The 25179-nt window shown below is 43.8% G+C and overlaps 1 protein-coding gene across 2 annotated transcripts in view; it reads left to right on the top strand.

Annotated features, from left to right (window-relative positions):
* Window positions 1-25179, top strand: part of stam2 (signal transducing adaptor molecule (SH3 domain and ITAM motif) 2) — an 81555-nt gene that overhangs the window by 10612 nt on the left and 45764 nt on the right. For both annotated transcript variants that reach the window (XM_063051347.1, XM_063051346.1), the window contains exon 4: window positions 20684-20788. In XM_063051347.1, coding sequence (XP_062907417.1) covers window positions 20684-20788 — 105 coding nt within the window. The remainder of the gene's footprint in view (window positions 1-20683; window positions 20789-25179) is intronic.

Consider the following 25179-nt stretch of genomic DNA (forward strand, 5'->3'; position numbering starts at 1 on the left):
CTGAGTTGCCAACTCAATAACATAAGAGGAAACTTTCTGCTAGTATTTCATTAGTACTTGTATACAACTTTTTTTTTATATATACCACCGTCACCCTCTACCCAAATGCCTTCAAAATAACTGAAAACTATACACTTGGTGGCCACTTTGTTAGGTACACCTGTACATCTCATTAATGCAAATATCTAATCAGCCAATCACGTGGCAGCAACTTAATACATAAACGCATTCAAACATGGTCGGGGATTCAGTTGTTCCGACTAAGTGTCAGAATGGGGAGGATGTGTAATCTAAGTGCCTTTGACCATGGAATGATTGTTGGTACTAGCTGGGGTAGTCTGAGTATCTCAGAAATTACTAATCATTTGGGATTTTCACACACAAGTCTCCAGAATTTACAGAGAATGGTGCAGGGGGTGAAAAACTATCTAGTGAGCGGCAGTTCTTTGGTTGAAAACACCTTGTTAATTAGAGTGGTCCGAGGAGAATGACCAAACTGCTTCAAGCTAATAGGAAGGTGACGGTAACTGGAATAACCATGTGTTACAACAGTGGTGTGCAAAAGAGCATCTCTGAATGCATTGAACCTTGAAATGGATGGGCTACAGCAGCAGAACACCAAACAAGAAAGCTGAACCTAACACAGTGGCCACTGACTGTATAACACACAATGTTGGAGGAAATCAGCAGGTCAGGCAGCATCTATGGAGGGGAATATACATTTGATATTTTGAGCTGAAACCCTTCATCAGGACTGGCTCAGCTCGTTATTGACTGTTTACTCCTCTTGTTGGATGCTGCCTGACCTGCTGAGTTCCTCCAGCATTTTGTGTGTGTTGCTCTGGATTTCCAGCCTCTGCTGCAGATTTTCTCTTGTTTGTGAAAACTGTTTATTCCAGTACAAATAAGTTGAAAAAATGTAAGTCAATCATCCTTAATTGCGATATCCATCTCGTAGACCACTAAATTTGTGAAAGAACTATTCCTTGGTGTTTGGAACAGAGTGTTACTGCAGGAATGTGAGGTAATCCACTTTGGTGGCAAGAACAGGAAGGCAGATTACTATCTGAATGGTGTCAAGTTAGGAAAAGGAGAAGTACAATGAGACCTTGGTATCCTTGTTCAGTCACTGAAAGTAAGCATGCAGGTACAGCAAGCAGTGAAGAAAGCTAATGGCATGTTGGCCTTCATAACAAGGAGAGTTGAGTATAGGAGCAAAGAGGTCCTTCTACAGTTGTACAGGGCCCTGGTGAGACCACACTTGGAGTATTGTGTACAGTTTTGGTCTCCAATTTTGAGGAAGGACATTCTTGCTATTGAGGGAGTGCAGCGGAGGTTCACGAGGTTAATTCCCGGGCTGGCGGGACAGTCATATGTTGAAAGATTGGAGTGACTGGGCTTGTATACCCTGGAATTTAGAAGGATGAGAGGGGATCTGATTGAAACATATAAGATTATTAAGGGATTGGACACGCTAGAGGCAGGAAACATGTTCCCGATGTTGGGGGAGTCCAGAAAAAGAGGCCACAATTTGAGGATAAGGGGTAGGCCATTTAGAACGGAGTTGAGGAAAAACCTTTTCACCCAGAGAGTTGTGGATCTGTGGAATGCTCTGCCTCAGAAGGCAGTGGAGGCCAATTCTCTGGATGCTTTCAAGAAAGAGTTAGATAGAGCTCTTAAAGATAGTGGAGTCAAGGGATATGGGGAGAAGGCAGGAACGGGGTACTGATTGTGGGTGATCAGCCATGATCACAGTAAATGGCAGTGCTGGCTCAAAGGGCTGAATGGCCTACTCCTGCACCTATTGTCTATTGTCTGTTGAATGCTCATATCTCTGATACATGTGTTATTTGTTGTGTTTTTCCTTAGGATGGAAATTAGTAACAGTGAAGATTCCTACTGTAATGTGACAAATGCTTCACAATCTGCTTGGTGCTGTGTCTATATTTAAATCTTTTAATAAGAAAATTTTCAGATGTTGGAAATCCAGAGAAACACACTCAGAATGCTGGGGCAATTCAGCAGGTCAGGCAGCATCTATTTTCAGGGACCAAGTCAATCCTGATGAAGGGTCTCTGCCTGAAACGTCGACTGTTTTTCCCACCATAGATGCTGCCTGGCCTGTTGAGTTCCTCCAACATTCTGTGTGAGTAGTCAGTGTTTATTGATTTAGAGTCTTAGAGTTGTCCGACACAGAAACAGGGCCCTTTGGCTCCCCATGTTGATGCTGACCTTTTTGCCCATCTACACTAATCCTCCTTGACTGCATTAGTAGTGTATCCTTCAATGCCTTTCCTACCCAAGTGTCTCTCTAAATGCTGCTTGCACATTGAAATTGGATCTGATTCTTCTGCTACAACCATATTCCAGATGTGAACCATTTTGTATTTAAAATTAGTACATGCCTCTTGAATCCCTTAAAACTCCTCCTCAGCCTAAACGCAAGTTCTCTTGTTTTTGATACTTTGGGTGGGGGGGGGGGGAGAAAGAAGAGCTGATTATCTGTCCTGTTTATTCTCATAATCTTAGATGGTGTACCCCTTGGCTGCTTTGCTCCAGGGAAATCAAGTCCACCCTACATAATCTCTTCCCACATCTAATATCCTTCAAGCTACAGCCCCAGCAACCTGGGTTCAATTCCACCACTGTCTGTAAGGAGTTTGTATCTTCTCCCCATGACTGTGGGGTTTCTGTGGGAGTGCCTGTTTCTTCCCACATCCCAAAGATTACAGGCTAGTAGGCTAATTGGTGACATGGGTCTAATTGGATAGCATAGGCTCTTTAACAGGCCCTTCTGACCCAATCTAAATTTAAAATTTCTCTAAATTAAAAAAAAAAATTCTGGTGAATATCCTCTATACTCTGTCCAGTGCATCCGTATCCTCCCAATTCAAGCAGAATTGCATACAATAACGGTGGCTTACCTGGTGTTCTTTAAAGTCGCAACATAACATTCTAACTTGTATTCATTGCTGCAACCTCTGAAGGCCAGAATTTTGTACTACTACCCTGTCGACCTGCATTGCAACTTTTAGGAGACTGCAGACTTTAACCCGAAGATCCCTGTGTATCAATATTCTTCAGCGTCCTACCATTTACCGTATATGTCCTCCTGCTGTGTGACTTTTCAAAATGTATTACCTCAACCTTGTTGGTATTCAATTCCATCTACAAGCACTCTGCCCCAGCTTTCCAGCTATTCTACAAAACCTGCTGTGCCTTCACTGCTGTATATAACTCTACCAGATTTAATGTCATCTGCCACTATGTCTATTGTGACTCCTATTTTAACAACCAAGTTGCTAACAGCAAAGATCTGAATATCTACCCCTGAAATACTCTGCTGGTTATGGACCTTCAGTCAGTAAAGCCTTCCCACTCATAACCACGTCAATTTTAGATCCAACTAGTGACTTGATGATGAGGGGGACCTTGTTTTGTTAAGTAACTCAAAGTCCATATAGGGTACACCGACCACCCTGCCTTCATCATTCTCCTTTGTTAACTCCTCAGCAAACTCAGTCAAGTTAATGAAGAAACTCCCCCCCCCCACAACACAGTCATTCTGACTATGCATAATCACTCCCATCCTTTCCAAATGTAGATAAATCTTGTCCCTTAGAATTCCCTATTAATTTCCGCAGTACTGGACTGAAATTTATTATGCCTTTCTTAAATAAAGCAACATCAACTTGTCTTCAAGCCTTTTGGTGCCTAGCAAAGATACAAAACTATTAGTCAAGGCCCCAGCAATCTCCTCATTTGTTTCCCATCTGGCCCTAGAGATTATCCACCCTTGTCCGTTCCAAAACACCACATGCTTCCTTTTTAATATTAAAATGCTCTAGACCGTCGGTATGTTATACCTGAACTCTATTCTCCCCATCCTTGGTGAAAACAAATGAGAAATATTTATTTATGACTAAGCTACATCAACTTGTTTTCCCCTTTATAGATTATAGACATAAGTGATTATAAACACAAATTATTCCTTTGCTCCTCAAGGGCACGGACCATTGCATGTTGGAGGAGAAATAGGCCATTTAGTCTATCGAATCTGCTCTGCCATTTGATCATGGTTGATCCATTTTCCTCTCAACCCCATTCTCCAGCCTTCTCCCCATAACCTTTCATGCCCTGACTTATTAAGACTCTATCAAGCTCCATCTTAAGTACAGTCAAAGACCTAGCCTCCACAACAGATTGTGGCAGTGAATATCACACATTCACCACCCCCTTGTTAAAGAAATTCCTCCTCCTCCTCTGTTCTAACTGGGCATCCCTCTATTCTGAGGTTGTGCTCTCTGGTCCGTGACTGCCTCACTATAGGAACCATCATCTCCATATCCAGTCTATGTAGGCCTTTCAACATTCAACATTCAATCCCCCTCATTTCTCAAAATTCCAGTGAGGACTGGCCCAGAGCCATATAATGCTCCTCAAAACGAGCCTTTCAATCCCAGAATCATTTTTGTGAACCTTCATTAAATCCTTTCCAATGTCAGCACATCCTTTCTGAGACGAATGGTCCTAGAACTGCTCACAATACTCCAAGTGAGACCTCAGCAGTGCCTTAAAGGTACAATATACATTCTTGGTTTTATATTCTAGTCCTCTCAAAATGAGTGCTAACATTGAATTTGCTTTCCTTACCACCAACTCAACCTGTAAATGTACCTTTACAGAATCCTGCACAAGGACTCCCAAATCTCTTTGCTCCTCTGATATTTGAATTTTCTCTCAGTTTAGAAAATAGTCTGCTTTTATTCCTTCTAACAAAGTGCATGACCATAAACTTCCTAACACAGTATTCCATCTGCGAACTTCTTTGCTCATTCTCCTGATCTGTTTAAGTCCTTCTGCAGACTCCCTGCTTCCTCAACGTTACCTGCTGCTCCACCTATCTTCATATTGTTCACAAACTTGGCCACAAAGCCATCAATTCCATCATCCAAATAATTTACAGGTAATGTAAAAAGAAACGGTCCCAAAACCGATCCCTGTGGAATATCATAAGTCACTGGCAGCCAATCAGAAAAGGTTCCCTTTACTTCCATTCTTTGCTTCCTGCCAATGCTCTATCAGTGCTCTTACCTTTCTTGTAATACCATGGGCTTTTATCTTGCCAGGTAGCCTCGTATGTGTGGCACCTTGTCAAAGGCCATTTGAAAATCCAAGCACAGAATATCCACTGACTCTTTGTCTATCCAGCTTGTTATTTCCTCAAAGAATTCCAGTAGATTTGTCAGGCAAGATTTTCCCTTGACTTTGCTGACTTTGGCCCATTTTATCATGTATCTCTAAGTACCCCAAAACCTCATACTTAGCAATAGACTCCACATCTTCCCAGCCGCTGAGGTCAGGCTGTAATTTTCCTTCTTCTGTCTCCCTCCCTTCTTAAAAGGTGGAGTGACATTTGCAATTTTTTAGTCCTCTAGAACCATGCCAGAATCTACTGATTCTTGAATTACAACAGCACCCCCCTTATTCTCCACTCCCTCCGCACTAATCCTAACCTTATTATTAAACCCGCCTCTCCACTCCCTCCGCACTAATCCTAACATTATTATTAAACCCGCCGATAAGGGGGGTGCTGTTGTAGTCTGGCGTACTGACCTCTACCTTGCCGAGGCACAGCGACAACTCGCGGATACCTCCTCTTATTTACCCCTCGATCGTGACCCCACTAAGGAGCACCAGGCCATTGTCTCCCACACCATCACCGACTTTATCTGCTCAGGGGATCTCCCACCCACTGCTACCAACCTTATAGTTCCCACACCTCACACTTCCCGTTTCTACCTCCTACCCAAGATCCACAAACCTGCCTGTCCTGGCCGGCCTATTGTATCAGCTTGCTCCTGCCCCACCGAACTCATTTCTGCATACCTCGACACTGTTTTATCACCCCTTGTTCAATCCCTTCCGACCTATGTTCGTGACACTTCTCACGCTCTTAAACTTTTCGATGATTTTAAGTTCCCTGGCCCTCACCGCTTTATTTTCACCATGGATGTCCAGTCCTTATATACTTCCATCCCCCATCAGGAAGGTCTCAAAGCTCTACGCTTCTTTTTGGATTCCAGACCTAATCAGTTCCCCTCTACCACCACTCTGCTCTGTCTAGCGGAATTAGTCCTTACTCTTAATAATTTCTCCTTTTGCTCCTCCCATTTCCTCCAAACTAAAGGTGTAGCTATGGGCACCCGTATGGGTCCTAGCTATGCCTGCCTTTTTGTTGGGTTTATGGAACAATCTATGTTCCGTGCCTATTCTGGTATCTGTCCCCCACTTTTCCTTCGCTACATCGACGACTGCATTGGCGCTGCTTTCTGCACGCATGCAGAACTCGTTGACTTTATTAACTTTGCCTCCAACTTTCACCCTGCCCTCAAGTTTATCTGGTCCATTTCCGACACCTCCCTCCCCTTTCTAGATCTTTCTGTCTCTGTCTCTGGAAACAGCTTATCCACTGATGTCTACTATAAGCCTACTGACTCTCACAGCTATCTGGACTATTCCTCTTCTCACCCTGTCTCTTGCAAAAACGCCATCCCCTTCTCACAATTCCTCCGTCTCCGCCGCATCTGCTCTTAGGATGAGGCTTTTCATTCTAGGACGAGGGAGATGTCTTCCTTTTTTAAAGAAAGGGGCTTCCCTTCCTCCACTATCAACTCTGCTCTTAAACGTATCTCCCCCATTTCACGTACATCTGCTCTCACTCCATCCTCCCACCACCCCACTTGGAATAGGGTTCCCCTGGTCCTCACCTACCACCCCACCAGCCTCCGGGTCCAACATATTATTCTCCGTAACTTCCGCCACCTCCAACGGGATCCCACCACTAAGCACAGCTTTCCCTCCCCCCCCCCCCCGCATTCCGCAGGGATTGCTCCCTACACGACTCCCTTGTCCATTCGTCCCCCCCATCCCTCCCCACTGATCTCCCTTCTGGCACTTATCCGTGTAAGCGGAACAAGTGCTACACATGCCCTTACACTTCCTCCCTTACCACCATTCAGGGCCCCAAACAGTCCTTCCAGGTGAGGCATCACTTCACCTGTGAGTCGACTGGGGTGATATACTGCGTCCGGTGCTCCCGATGTGGCCTTTTATATATTGGTGAGACCCGACGCAGACTGGGAGACCACTTTGCTGAACATCTACGCTCTGTCCGCCAGAGAAAGCAGGATCTCCCAGTGGCCACACATTTTAATTCCACATCCCATTCCCATTCTGACATGTCTGTCCACGGCCTCCTCTACTGTGGAGATGAAGCCACACTCAGGTTGGAGGAACAACACCTTATATTCCGTCTGGGTAGCCTCCAACCTGATGGCATGAATATCGACTTCTCTAACTTCTGCTAAGGCCCCACCTCCCCCTCGTACCCCATCTGTTACTCATTTTTATGCACACATTCTTTCTCTCACTCTCCTTTTTCTCCCTCTGTCCCTCTGAGTATACCTCTTGCCCATCCTCTGGATCACCCCCCCCCCCGGGTTCTTCCCGGACCTCCTGTCCCATGATCCTCTCGTATCCCCTTTTGCCAATCACCTGTCCAGCTCTCGGCTCTATCCCTCCCCCTCCTGTCTTCTCCTATCATTTTGGATCTCCCCCTCCCCCTCCAACTTTCAAATCCCTTACTCACTCTTCCTTCAGTTAGTCCTGACGAAGGGTCTCGGCCTGAAACGTCGACTGCACCTCTTCCTATAGATGCTGCTTGGCCTGCTGCGTTCACCAGCAACTTTGATGTATGTTACTTCATACTTAACTGAGTTGAACTCCATCTGCTACTTCTCAGCCCAGTTCTGCATTCCATTGATGTCCTGCTATAACCTCTGACAACCTTCCATATTATCCCCAACTTTTGTGTCATCAACAAACTTAATAACCCAACCTTCTACTTCCTCATCTAGGACATTTATGAAAATCAAGGAGGGGTGCCAGAACAGATCCTTGCGGAACACCACTGGTCACCGTTCTCCATGCAGAATATAAACCATCTACAACCATTCTTTGCTTTCTGTGGGCAAGCCAATTCTGGATCCACAAAGTTAGGTCTCTTTAGATCCCATGCCTCATTACTTTCTGAATGAGCCTCACATGGGGAACCTTATCAAATGCCTTACTGAAATCCACACACACTACATCCACTGCTCTACCTTCATCAATGTGTTTTGTTATATGTTCAAAGAATTCAATCAGGTTTATAGAGCATGACCTGCCCTTGACAAAGCCATGCTGACTAGATTTTTGTCTCTCCAAGTGGTCCTAAATCCTGCCTCTCAGAATCTCTTCCAACATCTTGCCCACCACTGAAATAAGACTCATTGGTCTATAATTTCCTGGGTTATCTCGACTCCCTTTCTTGAGCAAGGGAACAACACTTGCAACCTTCCAATCCTCTGTTACTTCTCCTGTCCCTATTGATGATACAAAGATCATCACCAGAGGCTCAGCAATCTCCTTGCTTCCCTCAGTAGCCTGGGGTATATCCCGTCTGATCCCGGTGACTTAACTAACTTAATACCTTTCAAAAGTTCCAGCACATCCTTTCTTAATGTCTATATGCTCAAGTGTTTCAGTCTGCTGTAAGTCATCCCCACAATTGCCGTGGTCCTTTTCACTTGTGAATACTGAAGCAAATTATTCATTAAATACTTCTGCTACCTCCTCCGGCTCCATGCACACATTTCCAGTATCACACCTGAATGGTCTTATTCTTTCATGGCTCATCCTCTTGCTCTTCACATACTTGGGGATTTTCTTAATCCTGCTCACCATGGCCTTCTCATTGCCCCTTCTAGCTCCTAATTTCATTCTTGAGCTCCTTCCTGGTGCAATTGTAATTTTCTAGAGCTCTAACAGTACCTACTTTTCTCTTCTTAGCTAGATTTTCTACATCCTTCGTACACCATGGTTCTTTTACCCTACCGTCCTTTCCATGTGTCAATGGAACATACCTATGCAGAACACCATGCAAATGTTCCCTTACGTTTGCCACATTTCTCTGAGAACATCTTCCAATTTATGTTCCCAAGTTCCTGCCTGATAGCATCATATTTCCCCCTACCCCAATTAAATGTTTTCCCAAATTGTCTGCTCCTATCCCTCTCCAGCGCTATGGTAAAGGAGATAGTTGTGATCACCATCTCCAAGATGCTCTTGCACTGAGAGATCTGACACCTGACCAGGTTCATTTCCCAATACCAGATCAAATACAGCCTCTCCTCTAGTAGGCTTATCTACATATTGTGTCAGGAAACCTTCCTGAACATGCCTACAAACTCCACCCCATCTAAACCCCTTGCTCTAAGTAGATGGTTTCAACAGGTGCATTTAATGTCAGAGAAATGTATACAATATATAGTGGCATGCAAAAGTTTGGGCACCCCGGTCAAAATTTCTGCTACTGTGAATAGCTAAGTGAATAAAAGATGAACTGATTTCCAAAAGGCATAAAGTTAAAGATGACACATTTCTTTAATATTTTAAGCAAGAAAACTTCTTATTTCCATTTTTTACAGTTTCAAAATAACAAAAAAGGAAAAGGGCCGAAGTAAAAGTTTGGGCACCCTGCATGGCCAGTACGTAGTAACACCCCCTTTGGCAAGTATCACAGCTTGTAAATGCTTTCTGTAGCCAGCTAAGAGTCTTTCAATTCTTGTTTGGTGGATTTTTGCCCATTCTTCCTTGCAAAAGGCTTCTAGTTGTGTGAGATTGTTGGGCCGTCTTGCATGCTCTGCTCTTTTGAGGTCTATCCACAGATTTTCGATGATGTTTAGGTTGGGGGACTGTGAGGGCCATGGCAAAACCTTCAGCTTGTGCCTCTTGAGGTAGTCCATTGTGGATTTTGAGGTGTGTTCAGGATCATTATCCTGTTGTAGAAGCCAGCCTCTTTTCATCTTTGGCTTTTTCACAGACAGTGTGATCTTTGCTTCCAGAATTTGCTGGTATTTAATTGAATTCATTCTTCGCTCTACCAGTAAATGTTCCCCGTGCCACTGGCTGCAACACAAGCCCAAAGCATGATTGATCCACCCCATGCTTAACAGTTGGAGAGGTGTTCTTTTCATGAAATTCTGCACCCTTTTTTCTCCAAACATACCTTTGCTCATTGTGGCCAAAAAGTTCTATTTTAACTTCATCAGTCCACAGGACTTGTTTCCAAAATGCATCAGGCTTCTTTGGATGTTCCTTTGAACCTTTTGAATAGAACTTTTTGGCCGCAATGAGCAAAGGTATGTTTGTAGAAAAAAGGGTGCAGAATTTCATGAAAAGATCCCCCCTCCAACTGTTAAGCACAGGGGTGGATCAATCATGCTTTGGGCTTGTGTTGCAGCCTGTGGCACGGGGAACACTTGCTGGTAGAGGGAAGAATGAATTCAATTAAATACCAGCAAATTCTGGAAGCAAAGATCACACTGTCTGTGAAAAAGCCAAAGATGAAAAGAGGATGGCTTCTACAACAGGATAATGACCCTAAACACACCTCAAAATCCACAATGGACTACCTCAAGAGGTGTAAGCTGAAGGTTTTGCCATGGCCCTCACAGTCCCCCGACCTAAACATCATCGAAAATCTGTGGCTAGACCTCAAAAGAGCACTGCATGCAAGACAGTCCAAGAATCTCACAGAACTAGAAGCCTTTTGCAAGGAAGAATGGGTGAAAATCCACCAAACAAGAATTGAAAGACTCTTAGCTGGCTACAGAAAGCGTTTACAAGCTGTGATACTTGCCAAAGGGAGTGTTACGAAGTACTGCCATGCAGGGTGCCCAAACTTTTGCTTCAGGCCCTTTTCCTTTTTTGTTGAAACTGTAAAAGATGGAAATAATAGTTTTCTTGCTAAAATATTAAAGAAATGTGTCATCTTTAACTTTATGCCTTTTGGAAATCAGGTCATCTTTTACTAGCTTAGCTATTCACAGTAACAAAAATTTTGACCGAGGTGCCCAAACTTTTGCTTGCCACTGTACATCCTGAAATTCCATTTCTTCGCAGACCCACGAAAACAGAGGAGTGCCCCAAAGAATGAGTGATAGTTAAAACATTAGAACCCAAAAGCCCCCCCCCCACTCCCCCTCCTATGCACAAGCAGCAGCAAGGCAATGACCCTTCCCCCACCCCAACAACAAAAACGCATTCGGACCCTCCACCGAGCACTCGAGCATGCAGCAATGCTCAATAAAGACACAGACTTGCAATACCCCAAAAACCACTCGTTCACCCAGTAATTTGACCTACCGCAGGCTCTCTCTCCCTAATAAGGGAAAAAGAGGTGTCCCCGTTTCACAGCAAGAGTGGAGACGTAACTAACAACTCACTGAATTATGATGTTAAGAGTCTGTTGTGTTGCTTTTTCCAGGCTCTGCACCAATAGAGTTGGCACCATACAGGCGCAGCTTCCCGGCAGCTAACCCATTACTCCCGATGTTCCGTATTCTCCTGCGACATTTCAGTCAGGAGCACCAGCCTTGAATCAGCACGTCCCTAGAGCCATGAAATCCCAGAACCCTGAAGGAGCGCTCGTCTTCTAGGCCGTGTTCTTGGGTTATCAAAAAGCAGCTGGTCATGAGGCCTTGAGAGCAGGTCCCATCCTCACAAAGAACCGAAGTCAGAGTGTAATTCAGGGTCTTCTACTTGTGCACCAACCTCCCCATCCTCTGCTTCTTCACTTTGGTTCCCACCCCCTTGCAAATCTAGTTTAAACCCTCCCCAATAGCATTCGCTATCCCTCCCTCCCAGGATATTGGTTCCCCTCCAGTTCAGGTGCAACACGTCCCACTTGTACAGCTCACCCCTTCCCCAGAAAAGATTCCAATGATCCAAGAATTTGAAACTCTGACCCCTGCACGATCTCCTCAGCTACTCATTCATCTGCGCTACTTTCCTGTTCTGACCTTCAGTAGCTCATGACACTGGGAGTAATCTGGAGATTACCACCTTGGAGGTCCAGCTCTTCAGCCTCCTGCCTAACTCCCTAAACTTACTGCGCAGGACCTCTGCCTCTGTCATTGGTACCAACATGTACCATGACCTCTGGCTGCTCACCCTCCCCTTCAAGAATATTCTGCAACCACTCAGAGACGTCCTGGGACCCTAGCACCCAGGAAGCAACACACTATCCTGGCGTCTCTTTTTGCTGTCACAGGATCACCTATCTGTCCCCCTAATTATCGAGTGCCCTATGACTATTACTTAGCCCAACTTCACCTACCCTTCTGAGGCTCAGAGCTGACCACAGTGCTATTAGTCTGGCTGCTGCTGCCTTGCCCAGATAGGTCATCCCCTTCAGCAGTATCCAAAGGGGTATAGACACAATGTTGGCCCACAATGTTGTGCCGACCCTTAAACCCTACCTCCCGTATAATCCCCCACCTTAAATTCCTCCATATACCTGTCTAGCAGTCTCTTAAATTTTACCAGTGTGTCTGCCTGCACCACTGACTCGGGCAGTGCATTCCACGCATCAACCACTCTCTGAGTAAAAAAAACCTTCCTCTAATATCCCCCTTGAACTTCCCATCCCTTGCCTTAAAGCCATGTCCTCTTGTACTGAGCAGTGGTGCCCTGGGGAAGAGGCACTGGCTATCTATCTATCTATTCCTCATACTATCTTGTATACCTCTATCATGTCTCCTCTCATCCTCCTTCTCTCCAAAGAGTAAAGCCCTAGCTCCCTTAATCTCTGATTGTAATGCATGCTCTCTAAACCAGGCAGCATCCTGGTAAATCTCCTCTGTACCCTTTCCAATGCTTCCACATCCTTCCTATAGTGAGGGGACCAGAATTGGGCACAGTACTCCAAGTGTGGCCTAACCAGAGTTTTATAGAGCTGCATCATTACATCACGACTCTTAAACTCTATCCCTCGACTTATGAAAGCTAACACCCCATAAGCTTTCTTAACTACCCTATCCACCTGTGAGGCAACTTTCAGGGATCTGTGGACATGTGCCCCCAGATCCCTCTGCTCCTCCACACTACCAAGTATCCTGCCATTTACTTTGTACTCTGCCTTGGAGTTTGTCCTTCCAAAGTGTACCACCTCACACTTCTACCTGTTGCTGAGGGGAATGGCCACAGAGGGACCCTGCATTGACTTCCTTCTCCCTTTACTTCTCTTTGTATTCACCCATCTACTCCTGAATTCTGCACTCTGGGTGTAAAGTCGAATCTATCAATTGCTCTGCCTCCCGGATGAACCTATGTTCATCCAACTCCAGCTCCTTAATGTGGTCTTTCATGAGCTGGAGTTGCTGCACTTCCCGCAGGTGTGGTCTTCCTGGTGACTATCAGGTTCCGTGAATTCCCACATCCTACAGGAGGAACATTCCACTGCCAGACAGGACATGTGGTTCATTACCCAACACCCAGTCTAGGATAGCTGAGCCCCTCGTGGACTCGACCACAAGCTGCTCTAAAAAGCCATCTGATAAGCATTCTCAAATTCTCCCTTTTGGGATGCAGTACCAACCTGATTTTTTCCAGTCTACCTGTATATTGAACTATCGTAACATGCATTTTCTATTTCCTGTTTAGGCTACAAATTGCATCCTGGCTACAGTTCGGAGGCCTGTTTATAATTCCCATCAGGGTTATTTTACCCTTGCAGTTCCTTGACTCTGCCCACTATTATTCTACATCTTCTGATCTTATGTCACTACTTTTTAAGGACCTGATTTCATTTACCAACAGAGCCGTACCATCATCTTTGCCTACCTGCCTGTTCTTTTGAGACAATGTATATTCTTTGATGTTCAGCTCTCAACTATGATCTTCTTTCAGCCACGACTCAGTGACATACCTGTCAATGTCATAACGACATACCTGCCAATCTCTAACTGCATTACAAGATCACTATCTTTTCTCACATACTGTGTGTATTTAATTGTAACACCCTCTGTCCTGTATTTGTTACCCTTTTGACAGATCCTGGGGATTTATCCACCCTGATTTACCTCAGGATAGCAACAGCTCCTCACCCTCCTCTGTAATCTGTACAGGGTCTATGAAGTTCATGCTATTATTTTGCCTCACTTCTGTAGACTCTGTGTCCCATCTCCTGAGTAAATGCAAATGTGAAAAAAGTATTTAAGATATCCCCTGTTTGTTTTGGCTCCAAACATGAATTACCATTCTTGTCTTCCAGAGGATCAATTTTGCCCTTGCAAACTTTTTGCTCCTAACATATCTGTAGAATCCTTTAGGATTCTCCTTCACCTTGTCTGGTAGGGCATCCTCATGCCTTCTTTTAGCCCTACTGATTCCTTTCTTCTGTTCGCTTGCATTTCTTGTACTCCATAAGCACCTTGTTTGTTCCTACCTATACACCTCCTTATACGAGCTATGCAACTTTTTTTTTCTGTCTTAATCAGGGCCTCTATCTCTTTAAAACAAAGGTTCCCTACACTTGTTATTTTTACCCCTTATTTTGACAGGCACTTACAAGCTTTGTACTCTCTTTTGAAGGCCTCTGTCATGTACCATTCAGCTAGATCTTCTAACATAAAGTAACAAACGCAGAATGGATCAAATTATTAGCACATTTATTATTTTACTTGCAAGGGGAAGCTACCTCCAAACAATATGCTGGAGAACAGTGTCTGATCTTGTGTTCCAATGAAAACACTTATACTTTCTTTACAAGTGAACAGTAATTGGGATGCTACATTTACATTCTTTATTATCTGTATCTTATCTCATTTGCTCTTTTGAAGCCCTATCCTGTTTTCTTCTGTTGTCAAAACATCTTCTCTGGCAATAAAACAAATCTTCTCATTTTTAAAAAAACACTTCCTCCCAAAAAATATATAGACATTTAAAAGTTTTCCCGTGCAAACCAGTAAAGTACCTTGGGATCTCTTAGACTTCATTTTGTCACATTATGTTTTACAAAAGTTACAAGTTCATAGACTTCAGGGTTATAAATAAGTTTCCACACCTCCCACTTACCAAGTACTGCTTTGCCAGAAAATAGCCTATCCTAATCCACACTTGCTACTTCATTTCTGATACCATCAAAATTGTCCTTTCTCTAATTTGTACTCTTAACCTGTGGACCAGACATATCTTTGTCTGTATTTACTTTGAAACTAATAGCATTGCCCAATTGGAAAAATTTAAAAACAGTTGGATAAATCTTACATTAAATGTATGGCAGAAGGTGGTTAATTTATGTGGAATTAATAACATGTTAAAACTCTTCAGATGGTGTGCATATGATACGGAATTCCTTCCCAGCAGAGGAGATAGAAGATTTGAACTATGGATAAAGAAAGGTCTTACAACCTACCTCTCATTTATACATAAAAGAGTATTACAAAGTTTCCAAATCCTGCAGGACAAACATGGCCTAGAACATAATGACTTTTTTAGGTACCTTCAAGTACGAAACTATGTTAACCAGAGTTGTAGATATACAGACCTATCAACAGTAGAATTAGAAATTTTCCAAGATTCTGAATTCGGCTTGCAGTTCAATATCTAGTAAATTAGTTTCTCGATTATATAATGCACTCTCCCATGCTAAAAATGTAAACACATTGTATATTAAAGAGAAGTGGGAGAAAGAAGCGGGGTTGGTACTTTCAGAGGAGGCTTGGGGGGAAAATATGCAGCTTTCAGTGGTCTTTGAATAATTCTTTGACTTGGAGAGAACATTGTTGGAAAAATATTATAAGATACTTCAAGACCCCATATCAGGAAAAATATAAAGATACAAACGTGACGTGTTGGAGAAGGTGTGGCTCCAAGGGGGTAAATCATTTCCATATTTTCTGGGATTGCCCTAAATTAAGTTTATATTGGGAAGGTATTCATAGAACATTAGTTAAGGTACTTAAGACCCAGATACCTCTAAACTTTGAGATGCTGTATTTGGGGCATGTATTGTTTCTTGAACAGAAGGAAGATATAAAGTTGCTGCGGGCCCTTTTAGCGGCAAGTAAGAAATCAGTCACTAGAAAGTGGCTAAATCCAATACCATCTACATTAGAAGATTGGCACGAAATTATCTTGGAAATATTTAAAATGGAAAAGTTGACTTACTCCCTGAGAATTCAAAAAGAAAAATTTTATCAAATCTGGAACAAATGGATTGAATATATAACCCCAATGCGAGCAGACTTTAGATGACTCTCCTAATGATTTATACTGCTCTTCTCATCAACACAGTAATGTTGCTAACGTAAGCACCCTTGGCTAAATGTTTACTGTTTTTGGTTTTTTTTTTGGAAAATAGAATTAATACAAGTAAAGGAAAAGATTTGGGAAAGGGATAAAAAATGAAAAAATTAAGTAAATAAGTACATAGGGATTGGGAAATTGTTTGGGGGCAGGAGCAAGCATGAACAAGTTAGGATATAAACACCTACAATGGTTGTTACATAGGCTTACATACAACATTTTGGACCAGAAGAAATGGTCCAGAAGAGATATATGGAAATTATTATTAATCCACTATTATTACTATTTTTCTTAACAACTAATAACATTACTTAGCCTAATAGATTAGAATTTCCACTGTACATAATTATCTATTTAGGTGTCTAATTTCTTTTTATATCATCTTAATGTGTACTTAAGAATGTATAAATAATTATAGTTTTATGCATATAAAAAAATGAAAAAGGTTATACATGTGAAAAAGGTACATGATACTTGTAATTCCTTATCGAAATAAAAATAAAATTTTAAAAAAAAAGAAACTAATAGCATTATGATCATTAGATGCAAAATGTCCCCCAATACGTCATGTCATCTGCCCTGCCTCATTTCCTAATAGATCAAATATTGCACATCCTCTCCTTGGGAAACTTTCCTGAGCACATTTGACAAACTCTATGCCGTCTAGTCCTTGGATAGTATGGGAGTCCCAGTCAATACGTGGAAAGTTAAAATCACCTATTTATGTTTCATACAGCAGTCTGCAATCTCTCTTATGAATTTGTTCCTCTAAATCTCTAAGACTGGGTGGTCTATAATGACCCTTTCTTGTGGTCATACCTCTATTTCTCAGTCTCACCCATAACACCTCACTAGTCAGTTCTCCAGTTTGTCCTGACTGAGCACTGCTGTGACATTTTCCCTGACGAGTAACACCACCCCTTTTCCTTTAATCTCTCCCACTCTGTCATGTCTAAAACAACAGAACCCTAGAATATTGAGCTGGCAGTCCTGCCCCTCCTGCAACCGAGTCTCCCTATTAGCTGCAATATCATAATTCCAGGTGTCGATCCATGCCCTGAACTCATCTGGCTTTCCTACAATACTACTTTCATTGAAATATATACAGCTTAGGGCACTAGTTGCACCATGCTCGATGTTTTGATTCCTGACTGAGGTTTTGCCAACATCTGCCTCTACAACCTCTCCACTGGTTCCCATCTGGCACTTTGGTTCCCATCCTCCTGCAACTCTATTTCAAACCCCACCATGCAGCATTAACAAACCCTCCCACTAGGATGTTAGTTCCCCTCCAGTTCAGGTGTAAACTGTCCCACCTTCCCTGGAAGAGAGGCTAATGATCCAAGTATCTTGTGCCCTCCCTCCTACACCAACTACTTAGCTATGTGTTAAATTGTATAATCTTCCTATTTCAGGCTTCACTAGCACGTGGCATGGGTAACAATCCTGAGATCACAACCCTGGAGGTCCTGCTCTTAACTTGGCACCAAACTCCCTAGACTCTCTATGCAGAACATCATTACTCGTCCTACCCTTGTCATCGGTAACTACATGGACCACAACGTCTGGCTGCTCATCCTCCCACTGAAGAATGCTGAGAACTCTTATCTGAGGTGTCCTGTATCCTGGCACCTGGGAATCTCATCCATAGCCCACAGAACCTTCTGTTTGTTCTCCTAACTAACGAATCCCCTATCACCATAGCATACCTCTTCTCCCTAACCCCCTTTCCCTTCTGAATCACAGAGCCAGATTCAGTGACAGAGACCGACTGCTGTGACTTTCCTCTGCTAGATCATCCGAAGTCATATACCTGTTGTTGAGAGGGATGGCCACAGGGACTCCTTAACCCCTTTCTCTTTCCTGACTGTTACCCAGTATCTGTGTCCTCCACCTCGGGTGTAATTATCTCCATGTCCTATTTATCACCCCTTCAGCCCCCTGAATGACCTGGACTTCATCCAGTTCCAGCTCCAAATCTGTAACGTGGATTGTTAGAAGCTGCAGCTAGATACATTTCTCATAATTGTAATCGTCAGGGACACTGGAGGTCTCCCTACCTTCCCATATCCCGCAAGAGGATTATTCAGCTGTCCTGCCTGGCATCTCTACTGTCCTAACTAAGCAAATGTAAAGAAGGGAGGGAATTAAATAAAAACTCAACCTATAGCTTTTCCTTGTTGCTTTCTCTGACTGAAGTTTCTCCTTGCTGAAACCACTATCTCTGTTCTCTCTGAGATGGCCGCTGCACTTGCCCCGCCTTCCTTCAATCCCAAATGATTGGTCACTGGTCATGAACTCCCAAATCTGCTGCAAGCTGCACTTGGTCAGGTGCAACTGTCCCTTTTGTACAGGTCATGCCTTCCCCTGAAGAACTCTCAATGATTAACCTTGCTCCTGCACCAGTTCCCCAGCCAATTTATCTGCCAAATTATCTTATTCTTGCCCTTATTGATGAGATTACTACCCTGGAGGTCCTGCTTTTCAGCTTTATACCCAATTCCATAAATCCTCCTTTCAGGACCTTCTCCCTTTTCCCTGTGTCATTGGTGCCAATATGTGCCAAGACTTCTGTCTGCTTTCCCTCCCCTTTTAGAATGCTGTAGACCCGATGTGAGACATCCCTGACCCCGGCAGCGGGGAGGCAGCAGACCATCCGAGTGTCTCTATCTCATCCACAGAATCTCATGTGCACTTCTCGAACCATGGAATCCCCTTTCGCTACTACAGTCTTTTCCCCCTTCCCTTCTGAGCCTCAGTGGCAGAGATCTGATCTATGTGGCTTCCCCCAGTTGGTGCTCCCCGCCAACAGTATTTAAAGTGGTATACTTATTGGGAGGAATGGCTACAGGGTTACTTTGCACCAACTCCCCATATCCTTTTCCTCTCCTGACAGTCACACAAGCACCCTTTTCCTGCAGCTTGGGTGTGATCAACTCCCTGTAGTTCCTATCTATCTCCTTATCAGTTTCTCTTGTGAACCAAAGGTCACTGAGCTGCAGCTCCAGTCCCTTAACATGTTCTCTGAGGAACTACAACTTGGTGCACCTGGTGCAGATGTGGTTATCCAGGAGGCTGGAGGTTTTCCAGAATTCCCACACCTGACACAAAGAACCCAGCAAACCTCTAGAGTTCACCTCACTGCTCTCTCTATGTACTAACAGAGGAAGAATGAAGAAGAAGAAACTTACTAGATTTTTTCCTCGCCCAAACCTGTTCTCACCGAAACCTGATGAGCCAAAGCCTCCCCCTCCAACACTGGTCCACTCTCACAATAGCTACTCCGCTTATCCTTATTTTAATTTGCCCTGGCTAATAAATCACAATTTGATTGGGTCACTGGAAAATCCTGAAAATCCATTTAAATCTCACTAATGAACCTGTGAGTTCCCTTTCCCAATTCAACTGGGCTGTCAGAAAAACTTCTGTTTCCTTTGCTCCTGAACTAATAAAATAGTTCAAACAACACACACAAAAAATGCTGGTGAACGCAGCAGGCCAGGCAGCATCTATAGGAAGAGGTACAGTCGACGTTTCGGGCCAGGACCCTTCGTCAGGACTAACTGAACGAAGGGTCCCAACCCAAAACGTCGACTGTACCTCTTCCTATAGGTGCTGCCTGGCCTGCTGCGTTCACCGGCATTTTGTGTGTGGCTTGAATTTCCAGCATCTGCAGTTTTCCTCGTATCTGCATTTTTAAAATAGTTCAGAATTCTCATGAATTTTACTGCCAATGTTCTTGGTTGCCTCTTTTTTTTTTGCCCTTCTGATTTTCTTAAGTCTGCCACACCTATATTCCTCAATGGATAGGTTGATTGTTGTCACGTGTTATGAGCTTTCTTTCTTTTCCCCCTTCAGTAACCTTCCTCATCCAATGTTCCCTAATCCTATTACCTTTCACCATTGTGGAACCATGCTGGCACAGAACTCTTGGTAACTCTTTTGGGGTTGCTGCATGGTAGCGTAACAACGAGTGCAACGATTTGTAACACCAGCTGCAAGATTGGGGTTCATTTCCTAAGGAGTTGGTACCGTGACAGTGTGGTTTCCTCCAGGCACTCTGGTTTCTTCCCACATTCCAACAATGTACAGTTAGGGTTAGTGAGTTTTGGCTGTGCTATGTTTGCACTGGAAATGTGCAGACACTTGTGGGCTCATCAGTGCAATCCTTAATGTTTGATGCAAACGGTGCATTTCACTGTATGTTGAAATGGACATGTGACAGTGAAAGGTAATCTTTAATCTCTGTTTAAAAAAAAGTTTTCATTTGTCAGATGTTGCATCTGCCACCAGTCTACCTTTACCAGGTGTCATCTTCCCAAACTCAGCCTTCCAATAATTTAGAATATTGACATGAGGATCAGTGTTGTCCTTTTACATACCTACCTTGAAACTTACAAATGCTTGTTTGTAAATCTTTCTAGATATTCACTATGTCCTGATAATTTGTGTCTAAATTAAAAATAACTATGTTCTATAATTTTTGCAGTTATTAGGAGCCTGTGTCTCAAACTGTGGGAAGATTTTCCACCTAGAAATATGTTCTCGGGACTTCACAAGTGAGGTTGGAAATTTATTAGGCACGTATACTAAGGTAATAAAAGTGGATTCTCGTATTCTCTGAATGATTGAATCAGCTGATTTGTGATGTTAAGCTGCTGTTTTTATTTAACTTCTGCTCGATGAATTTGTACTTGGTGCTAACAAACAAAAATGCATTTATTACAACTGCCTGAATTGTTCCATAGAAACATAGAAACATAGAAAATAGGTGCAGGAGTAGGCCCTTCGAGCCCGCACCGCCATTTATTATGATCATGGCTGATCATCCAACTCAGAACCCTGCCCCAGCTTTCCCTCCATACCCCCTGACCCCTGTGGCCACAAGGGCCATATCTAACTCCCTCTTAAATATAGCCAATGAACTGGCCTCAACTGTTTCCTGTGGCAGAGAATTCCACAGATTCACCACTCTCTGTGTGAAGAAGTTTTTCCTAATGTCGGTCCTAAAAGGCTTCCCCTCTATCCTCAAACTGTGGCCCCTCGTTCTGGACTTCCCCAACATCGGGAACAATCTTCCTGCATCTAGCCTGTCCAATCCCTTTAGGATCTTATACGTTTCAATCAGATCCCCCCTCAATCTTCTAAATTCCAACGAGTACAAGCCCAGTTCATCCAGTCTTTCTTCATATGAAAGTCCTGCCATCCCAGGAATCAATCTGGTGAACCTTCTTTGTACTCCCTCTATGGCAAGGATGTCCTTCCTCAGATTAGGGAACCAAAACTGCACACAATACTCAAGGTGTGGTCTCACCAAGGCCTTGTACAACTGCAGTAGTACCTCCCTGCTCCTGTACTCGAATCCTCTCGCTATAAATGCCAGCATACCATTCGGCTTTTTCACCACCTGCTGTACCTGCATGCCCACTTTCAATGACTGGTGTATAATGACACCCAGGTCTCGTTGCACCTCCCCTTTTCCTAATCGGCCACCATTCAGATAATAATCTGTTTTCTTATTTTTGCCACCAAAGTGGATAACTTCACATTTATCCACATTAAATTGCATCTGCCATGAATTTGCCCACTCACCCAACCTATCCAAGTCACCCTGCATCCTCTTAGCATCCTCCTCACAGCTAACACTGCCACCCAGCTTCGTGTCATCCGCAAACTTGGAGATGCTGCATTTAATTCCCTCATCCAAGTCATTAATATATATTGTAAACAACTGGGGTCCCAGCACTGAGCCTTGCGGTACCCCACTAGTCACTGCCTGCCATTCTGAAAAGGTCCCGTTTATTCCCACTCTTTGCTTCCTGTCTGTTCCGTAAACTTCGGTCAGTTTAATGGTGTATCTGCATGTAAATTGTGTTCTGTTACAGAGGTTCAAGGAAATTATACCTTGGCAACATTTCTTGAACTGCTTTTTCAACACTTTGAAATGGTGGCATGCTTACTATAATTATTTTTGCTCCCTCCACCACCACCATCAGTCAAATGATTGCAGTTTTTATTGTTTCCTGCCCACTTTTAGTCATCTTAATAAAGAAAGCTTGTTAAAATAGATAGGTAGATCCTGAGGGAAGGTGGGTTTCATTACAGCCGCACCAACCAAGAATAGAGCATAAATATAGCAATACAAAAACCACTAACAATCAAACAACAAATGCAAGCTATGCCAAATGGAAAATAAGTCCAGGACCAGCCTATTGGCTCAGGGTATCTGACCCTCCACGAGAGGAGCTGCAATTTCGATGGCCACAGGCAGGAACGACCTCCCGTGCCGCCCAGCGTTGTATCTCGGTGGAATATGGCCGAAGTCAGATAGTAAAAAGTTCAATATCCGGTCTACAAACACGTTCCTCGATCGTAACATGACCCGGATTGCACCATCTGTTGTTAACCAGAACAGTAAGCACCCAACTCCTTTACGCTTACTGCTCTCAGTGCACTTCCGGTCAGCCCGAACGGTCTGGAAGCCGTCCATGGAAAAGTTTTGATCGGGTATGTCCTCGTGTAGCCCCGTTCCAGTGAAACACACAACTTTGCACTCCCGAAATGTTCTCTGACGCCTGGCTAGCGCCGTGAATTTGTCCATTTTATTACCCACCGAACTCCTCTTCTGCATAAGTCTCTGTTGTCTCAACCCGGTCCTCTTTCCTTGTCTTTGTGATTTCCCTCTGCATCCTCTGTGTTTTCCTCCAGATTTCAGCAGGGGTGTCCGCCACTCTGCTCGCTAAACCGGCTGGCATAAGCGCAAGCAGCTGGTCCCTGGAATAAACAATGCGACCATGCTTCTGCCCCACTAATGAGACGTGTCGGAATGTAACTATTTCCAGCGCTAAAAACCCAAATAAAACACTCTCTACCAGCATGTTAGAGAGGGCGCAGCTTCGACGTGTTACCCTGGAAAAAAAATACAAAAAATACAAAAAAAGCAACATGAAGGAAATCTGAGTTTTCTCTGCTAATTTCTTTTGCACCTCATACTTCTGAGCAAAGGTTTTAATTCTTCCTGTACATATCTTGCCTTGAAAAAGTATTCAGCCCACACAACTATTTTCCCACTTTACTGTCTCATTTTCGAAATTTAAAATATATTGAAGGAATTTTTGAGCTGGTCTACAAAACGTGCATAATGTTAAATCAGAAGAAAGATTCCAAGATTAAAAACTAAAATTTGATACTGAAAAAGTGTTCATCCCCTTTGTAATTACTTCCTCCACGACGCTTGCAGAGACCGCCGCCTTAACCGTAGGAACTTCATTTGGTCTCGTCCGCTCCATATGCCAGAGTCTGTCTTCACATGCTGGGATAGACAACTCCCTATCTCACCGAGGGTTTGAGACCCATCGGCTACCCTCATTTGGTTTAGCCGGCTTATTGAAGCCGTTGTCTGGGGTGTGGCCGCTGTTGCATGCAAACATTTATGCGGAGCCCCAGGTGAGAGCTGAGTTCCAGGTGGGGACCAAAGGTGGACAAACTGCCCTGAGAAGGATGCGACAAAAGATGTCCTGGTCATCTACTGCGCCTAGTCCCATCTCCAGCCGTCTCGACTCTTGTCTTGCCGCTGGATCCAGATGGGAATCAGGAAGAGAAAATGAGGCTGACGCTGTGCAACTCTCCCTCACTTAAATCCAAATCAAGTGCTAGTCTCGACCCCATCAGCCGGCTGGTGGTGCAGTGGCATCAGTGCCGGACTCCAGGAGCGAAGGTTCCTGAGTTCGAATCTAGTCGAGCCGCTCCTGGGCATGCTTCTGTCCGTGCCGGGTTGAGTGTCGAGCTAGCAGCTCAACTTCGTAAAAAAAAATACTAATGGTGTCAAGGTCTTCATCGATGATGATGGACGAACCTTATAATTACTTTCTCAGGTGCAGTATAACTTTGCCTCCAAATTGAATTTGTTAGTGTAGAGAATTGGGGGATCACCTGTTAACAATGAGTTTGTGAGAATAAATACCCTACTCTCTCTGTACAGTCCAATTCTATGGTAGATTTTCAGTGGACCAAACCAAAATGAAGACAGAGCACTAAGGCAAATCAGGGAAATGACAGTAGAGAAGCGCCAATCTGGGGAAGGGTACAAGACCATCTCAAAGGTGCTGAACATTCCTCCATGAGCTTTTTGGATTTTCTCCCCATTTAGAAAATAGTCTGCACATTCATTTCATGCATGACCATGCATTTTCCAACATTGCATTTCATTTAAAAACGCAAACAACAGGAATTCTGCAGATGCTGGAAATTCACACTCAGGTTGGAGGAACAACACCTTGTATTCTGTCTGAGTAGTCTCCAACCTGATGGCATGAACATCAACTTCTCTAACTTCCGCTAATGCCCCACCTCCCCCTCGTACCCCACCCGTTATTTATTTTTATACACACATTCTTTCTCTCACTCTCCTTTTTCTCCCTCTGTCCCTCTGACTATACCCCTTGCCCATCCTCTGGGTTTCCCCCCCCCCCGTCTTTCTTCCTGGACCTCCTGTCCCATGATCCTCTCGTATCCCTTTTGCCTATCACGGGTCCAGCTCTTGGCTCCATCCCTCCCCCTCCTGTATTCTCCTATCATTTTGGATCTCCCCCTCCCCCTCCCACTTTCAAATCTCTTACTAGCTCTTCTTTCAGTTAGTCCTGACGAAGGGTCTCGGCCTGAAACGTCGACTGCACCTCTTCCTAGAGATACTGCCTGGCCTGCTGCGTTCACCAGCAACTTTGATGTGTGTTGCTTGCATTTCATTTGCCACTTTTTTGCCCATTCTCCTAATCCAAGTCCTTTTGCACCCTTCCTGTTTCCTCAACATTACCATGCCTCTCCACCAATCTTGGCAACAAAGCCATCTATTCCATCATCAACATCATTGATATACAACATAAAAAGAAGCGGTCTCAACACCAACCCCTGTAGAACATTACTAGTCATTGGCAGCCAACCAGACAAGGATCTTTTTATTCCCACTCACTGCCTCCTACCAATCAG

Source organism: Mobula hypostoma, chromosome 6, assembly GCF_963921235.1.
Source record: "Mobula hypostoma chromosome 6, sMobHyp1.1, whole genome shotgun sequence".
Taxonomy (NCBI): Eukaryota; Metazoa; Chordata; class Chondrichthyes; order Myliobatiformes; family Myliobatidae; genus Mobula; species Mobula hypostoma.